The 6945-nt window shown below is 48.0% G+C and overlaps 1 protein-coding gene across 1 annotated transcript; it reads left to right on the top strand.

Moving 5' to 3' along the window:
* Positions 1-4163: 4163 nt before the first annotated feature.
* On the top strand, positions 4164-6513 carry LOC123483368 (skin secretory protein xP2-like). The gene is made up of 3 exons (XM_045213298.1): positions 4164-4233; positions 4426-5081; positions 5358-6513. Exons 1-3 carry the CDS (start codon positions 4164-4166, stop codon positions 6429-6431), a joined length of 1800 nt encoding a protein of 599 aa, XP_045069233.1. The 3' UTR covers positions 6432-6513.
* Positions 6514-6945: the final 432 nt, after the last annotated feature.

Raw genomic sequence — 6945 nt, 5'->3', positions numbered from 1 at the left:
TATCTCTTTCCCTCTATTTGCAAGCCTTTTGGTTGCTCCTTATAAAGGAATCCCAGACTCTTCTAATGTGGCTGGCTAATTATTGACAGCTGTCAACCACTGAACTACATTTAATTCCTAAGTCCTACACCCTGGCCTAGACACTTCTGTTGATCAGAAATGAATTGATAGGTATAAGCAATATGGCCACAATTCCATCCAGCCTATCAGAAGGCAAGGTGAATAATTACCATATTGCTTTAACTTATGTTTCAAATGCCCAAAAGTGACTAGGTGGTAGTTGTAGTGTCTAGGGGTTGATTTGGAATTCAGAAATTAGCTCAGGTGTGGTTGATTTCCTAATTTAGTTCCTGACAAAGGACCAAAATAAATGATTTGTTGCTTTTTCTCTTTTTGACAGGTTTGACAGCCCTACCTCTATAGCACGTGTCAAACCCATTCCACTGAGGGCCGAGTTTCTGCGGGTTTTCTGTCCTCCCTTGTACTTGATTGATACATTAAGGTCACTAATTAGTAAAGAACTCCCCTCACCTGGTTGTCTAGGTCTTAATTGAAAGGAAAAACCAAAAACCTGCACACACTAGGCCCTCCATGGAATGAGTTTGACACCCCTGCTCTAAAGTAAGAAACACATTTTGTTTTGTCTTGGCACTCCATTGATCAATTTAAATTATTGATTGTACAAAATACACTTGGTTCATTTGAAGATTAGAGGCTAAATGAGCAATGTGGTGCATTCAAGATAGCAACACTTTGCTGTTTAACAGGTTCAGTTGCACATTGTGCAGACACCAATTTAACACTCGTCATGGAATCACACCACACCAATGATCTGAGTCTTTAATGTTTCAGAGGCAAACATAAGGCTTGTTTGAGTGGTAAGGCTAAAGCAACTGACTGTAGACCAAAGTCGAGTAGTAAAGTCAGGAGAGGTGCATCTGCGATAGCCGAAACTCAGACACTAATGTCATTTTCCAACAGCAAGTCTCACATCACCATGGCAGTGTTGCTATTGTTTATAAAATATTTTCTTCATAATGTTAAAAAAAGTATCCAAAACCCACTCATGTGTGTACATTATACAATCAATTATTGAGAGAGAGACTCAATCACATACATATATTCACTGTAGGCTACACATGAATTGCAGCAAATTCCTGTTTCAGTCACATCTTTGGTCATGTTCGCGTTGGTCAAACAAAAACACAGAAACTTGCAGTTTACTACCTTTGATCACATGTTTTTGTAAAGTTCATGCAGTCGACATATAGGCTCAAGTCGGACACATTTGATCCCCAGAATGCAACACACTTTGAAAGGCGGTGACCAACGATTGTCAACGACTTAACAATAGTGATCCTCTCGAAGGTGCCCACTATCTCCATAAAAGGTCTCCTTCATGTGGATGAAATAAAACACAAGACAACAACCCATCTCATCATCCTCTGACCATCTACCCTCTTTTGTGGACTCATTTCTTCCAATATTGTCTCAACTTTGATTGCAGTACTCAACCACAAGCACATACATTTGCATGCAACTGTATAGATAGCTATTCATATATCCCGGCCCCTTAAACTCAACATCTGCCAAGTAGTGTTTTCCCTATTCTGGCTGATGTTTCCGCTTGGCACTCCAAACTTGCTAATTATCCTTGATTCCAAGTCTGGGCTTTGAAATTCCCTTCTTTTTTTATAGGAATTTTTAGGGATCAACCGTTCAACTTTTCTCTCTCTTTGGTGTGTGTCGTTTTCTTGTCCTGTTTCTTTCAGCACAGCAGGCAGACAATCTGTTCTTTTTTATGTTATTTGATATTCACCCCAAGTGCTCCAATCCTTCTTTACTTTATTGTATGGCCCTTAATGTCTAGAAATCTGCACTCATTCCCCTCTTCCACTGCTGTACACAGTCCTAATGTGACTGGATCTTTCATGTATGTCACTTAATCAGAACTGGGTTCAAATACTATTTAAAATATTTCAATTCATTTCACATACATGCAAAGGAAGTATTCAGATATATTTTATTTGAAAAGATAATTAGTAGAATTATTTTGATGTATTTGGAAATACACTTGGAAACACTGACTCAAATACACTCCCATGCATTTAACCCTGGTATGTGACATTTTGAAATAAGTATTTGAACATAATATCAAATACTACAATTTGGCAGACTATTTGGTTTTCCATAAATAACCATTCAAATACAAAAATAAAAGTTCTTGTTTTGGGCTGTTTATTTGAAAATACTCAAATACACAGAAAAAGTATTTTAAATACCAGATACTCAAATACACATATATTTGAACACAGGTCTGCACTTAAATGTAGCATTTTTATGAAAATACAAAAAAATGTTTTGTATTGCATCATATTTTATTCTATTGTATTTGTTGTTTCTTTGTGATTGCATTTGGAATCTTCTAATGTAATTTTTTCCTAAGACAGATTCCAATTCTTCTTTCTCTGTTAGACCCTCCAGGCCCTGTCAGTCTTCAGAGGTCACTCAGTTGTGATTGTAACCATCAGATCAGTGCCAACGCTAACAAACTCGGCCAAAATCTCAGTGGTGAGTAGCCACTGACCTGTGGTCAACTCAGACTGTAGACAGCGGACTAGCCGTCACATAAAGACACACTCATGCCCTCCAGAGCACACACTGAGATAGTAGCCTACATAAGATTCAGGCAGAAAACAATACTCACTCCAAAACAGACACAATAATTGTCACAAAGCTTATTATTTACATTCATTTATTCGTTTTACAACTCAGTTTTAGGATCAGGTACTACTGCCTACTTCAACTCCTAAAAATAAGAAAAAAGTATTTGAGAAGCAATATACATACATTAGAGGTCACTGTATAATTTACTGCTGCTTTCTATAGATTATCCAAGCCACTTAAACGTGTACTGCTCCATAGATATGGGTTCAAATACTTATTTAGCTGCACTTAGTTGAGCTTATCTGGCACAATCAACCCTCAAAGGCATTTAAAAGAAAACCAATACTATTAGAATTCAGGTTTGTTTTGACCTCTGACCTTGAGATTGCCTCGTATGAGCGACTGGCAGAAATCCCTCGCGCTCCATGGAGAGCTCTCCCTCGGGCATGAGCCATTTCATGTTTGAGTCGCCGTCGTAAATGCCCACGAGTGAAAGGTCATGTGACGTCAGGCCAAAGTAGCCCAGAGATTTCTCATTGGAATTCACCCAGTGTACCAGCACAAACAGGAACTGTGACAAATAAATCATAGTCATGTTCAATAGGGGACACCGTAGCAAAATGTTTTGCAACCAAATCTAAAATCTGTGATTTTATTGGACGAGACCAAAGTCAAAAGTAGTTATATGAATTTTGTTGAACTGCGCAGGTAGCCTACTTTTTGAAGTGTTTGACAGATGAGATCACACAACACCCATTATATGCGAAACGGAGCCTGCACAGACACGGGATAACAGGTTTACCTGCCATAGTATCCAGTCTTCAATTAGCATATCCCAGGCATCTTATCCAGGTTTCTCAAAAACGGGATACAAGCTTTTTCGGGTTATTGTAAATGGAATATGATTTTTATATCAGTCAACGCAAACAGAATATCCCAAATAACGGGATATTGGTATGCATGTAAACGTGGTCAGTGGCTCTGCTGTAGAGCCAATCTTGGAATTTGAACAACCAGTAGCAAAGATAAAAACCAGATATTTGAAAACCAAACGATTAGGAACTGTGAACCAAACTGCACTGGCAACCAACACTGTTCTCAATCAGCAAGCCAGAAGGTAGACATTAAAGAACACTCAGCATTTCAAAAACAACGAGGCACTTTTAAATGTAAAATATTTTATTGTTCAAGTCATGCAGGGTAGCAAGAGCAACTCCCTGGCCGAATCAAAAGCATACAATGGAACCTAAACGAGTGTCAGCAACAACTCAGAATGGTCATTGTCGGTCATAAAAAAAAAGGAAAAATGGATCATCCAAAGGATAAATCCACCATTAGAATTCTGTTGATAGACAATGATTAATAGAAAAGGATTTCAAAGTTAGAAAGCAAAAGTTGAGATGAGTTGTACATTGCATCCCAGGAGCCTTTCCTTGTGGTGGGGTTCCTTTAGCAATTGCGAGTTCTTAGCAGGTGGGGATATGCTTGATTTAGAGATGCCAATAGCACTGTCCTTGGGAGTATCTCCGCTATCAAAACGGAATAACCTCCCCAGGGGTGTTGCAGGTTTGGTAGAAGACAGTTTTGTCAAAAATCGATTTAGAACTGCAGGAATAGATTAGGATGAGAACTGACTGTTCAACAATGCGGCCTTGAGCGCTACTGGGGCCGACGTCTTGAGTTCTTTCATTGTCGCCATCATCGGACCCAACATTCTGAGAACCATCACTCATGCTAAAGTCCATTTTGCTTGAGGAGTTGGCCCTCCTGCCGAGGCCAGGGCGCCTGTTGCTCCTGCCGAGGCGACGGCGCCTGTTGCTCCTGCCGAGGCGACGGCGCCTGTTGCAACTGCTGCATTTGAACCAGATGCCACACTTGCTGAGGCACGGGGGCCGGTTGCCACACTTGCCAAGGAATTGTTGCCGGTTGCTACTGCCGAGGCACGGGGGCCGGTTGCTGCTGCCGAGGCACGGGGGCCGGTTGCCACACTTGCCGAGGAATTGTCGCCGGTTGCTACTGCCGAGGCACGGGAGCCGTTTGCTGCTGCCGAGGCACGGGGGCCGGTTGCCACACTTGCCGAGGAATTGTCGCCGGTTGCTGCTGCCGAGGCACGGGGGCCGGTTGCTGCTGCCGAGGCACGGGGGCCGGTTGCTGCTGCCGAGGCACGGGGGCCGGTTGCTGCTGCCGAGACACGGGGGCCGGTTGCTGCTGCTCCTGCCGAGGCGACGGCGCCGGTTGCTCCTGCCGAGGCGACGGCGCCGGTTGCTCCTGCCGAGGCGACGGCGCCGGTTGCTCCTGCCGAGGCGACGGCGCCGGTTGCTCCTGCCGAGGCGACGGCGCCGGTTGCAACTGCGGCATTTGAACCAGATGCCACACTTGCTGAGGCACGGGGGCCGGTTGCCACACTTGCCAAGGAATTGTTGCCGGTTGCTGCTGCTGAGGCACGGGGGCCGGTTGCCACACTTGCCGAGGAATTGTCGCCGGTTGCTGCTGCCGAGGCACGGGGGCCGGTTGCTGCTGCCGAGGCACGGGGGCCGGTTGCTGTTGCTCCTGCCGAGGCGCTGGTTGCTCCTGCCGAGGCGACGGCGCCGGTTGCTCCTGCCGAGGCGACGGCGCCTGTTGCAACTGCGGCATTTGAACCAGATGCCACACTTGCTGAGGCACGGGGGCCGGTTGCCACACTTGCCAAGGAATTGTTGCCGGTTGCTACTGCCGAGGCACGGGGGCCGGTTGCTGCTGCCGAGGCACGGGGGCCGGTTGCCACACTTGCCGAGGAATTGTCGCCGGTTGCTGCTGCCGAGGCACGGGGGCCGGTTGCTGCTGCCGAGGCACGGGGGCCGGTTGCTGCTGCCGAGACACGGGGGCCGGTTGCTGCTGCCGAGACACGGGGGCCGGTTGCTGCTGCCGAGGCACGGGGGCCGGTTGCTGTTGCTCCTGCCGAGGCGCCGGTTGCTCCTGCCGAGGCGACGGCGCCGGTTGCTCCTGCCGAGGCGACGGCGCCGGTTGCTCCTGCCGAGGCGACGGCGCCGGTTGCAACTGCGGCATTTGAACCAGATGCCACACTTGCTGAGGCACGGGGGCCGGTTGCCACACTTGCCAAGGAATTGTTGCCGGTTGCTACTGCCGAGGCACGGGGGCCGGTTGCTGCTGCCGAGGCACGGGGGCCGGTTGCCACACTTGCCGAGGAATTGTCGCCGGTTGCTGCTGCCGAGGCACGGGGGCCGGTTGCTGCTGCCGAGGCACGGGGGCCGGTTGCTGCTGCCGAGGCACGGGGGCCGGTTGCTGTTGCTCCTGCAGAGGCGCCGGTTGCTCCTGCCGAGGCGACGGCGCCGGTTGCAACTGCCGAGGAGACGGCGCCGGTTGCAACTGCCGAGGCGACGGCGCCGGTTGCAACTGCCGAGGCGACGGCGCCGGTTGCAACTGCCGAGGCGACGGCGCCGGTTGCAACTGCCGAGGCACGGGGGCCGGTTGCTGCTGCCGAGGCACGGGGGCCGGTTGCTGCTGCCGAGGCACGGGGGCCGGTTGCTGCTGCCGAGGCACGGGGGCCGGTTGCTGCTGCCGAGGCACGGGGGCCGGTTGCTGCTGCCGAGGCACGGGGGCCGGTTGCTGCTGCCGAGGCACGGGGGCCGGTTGCTGCTGCCGAGGCACGGGGGCCGGTTGCTGCTGCCGAGGCACGGGGGCCGGTTGCTGCTGCCGAGGCACGGGGACCGGTTACATCACCTAAGGTATTTGTGCCAGTTGCCACACTTGCTGAGGCATTGTGAATGGTTGCTTCTGCGGAGGCGGTTACTGTTGTTGCTGGGACACGGGAGCCGGTTCCTTTTAATGCAGTTTGTGGAATATATCTATAATTACCTAGGAAACAAAAGACAAACAAACAAAAAAACTTACAAATAGTAAAAATGCCAGCATTTATAGTTATTGGAACTATACAAATACTGTGTTATTTTAACTGAATTAATTTGTGCAGAACAAACACACCTTTAGGTGGAGGATAACAGATTATCCCTCCAATTAGCAGGCAATAAATCCAAGAAATTCTAAATAAAAGAAATTCATAGTCAGTTAAACAAAGCTACCTGTAAAACCTGGAAGACAATGGAAACAAACTAGAGGATTACAATTTACCTCAAAGAGAGTCCAAAGGTCACAGCCATTTTTCTCATCAAAACCTCACCAGTATTCAGCACTGATGGTAGACAGACGCCTTACCAGAAGATCCCCCTTATTGTATCTGACAGTGTTTTGCTGCTCCTTCTAAAGGAATCCTAGACCCTT

The sequence above is a fragment of the Coregonus clupeaformis genome, unplaced genomic scaffold (assembly GCF_020615455.1).
Source record: "Coregonus clupeaformis isolate EN_2021a unplaced genomic scaffold, ASM2061545v1 scaf0095, whole genome shotgun sequence".
Taxonomy (NCBI): domain Eukaryota; kingdom Metazoa; phylum Chordata; class Actinopteri; order Salmoniformes; family Salmonidae; genus Coregonus; species Coregonus clupeaformis.
Note: the sequence above shows the minus strand (reverse complement) of the source record. Positions and strands in the feature narration are given on the sequence as shown.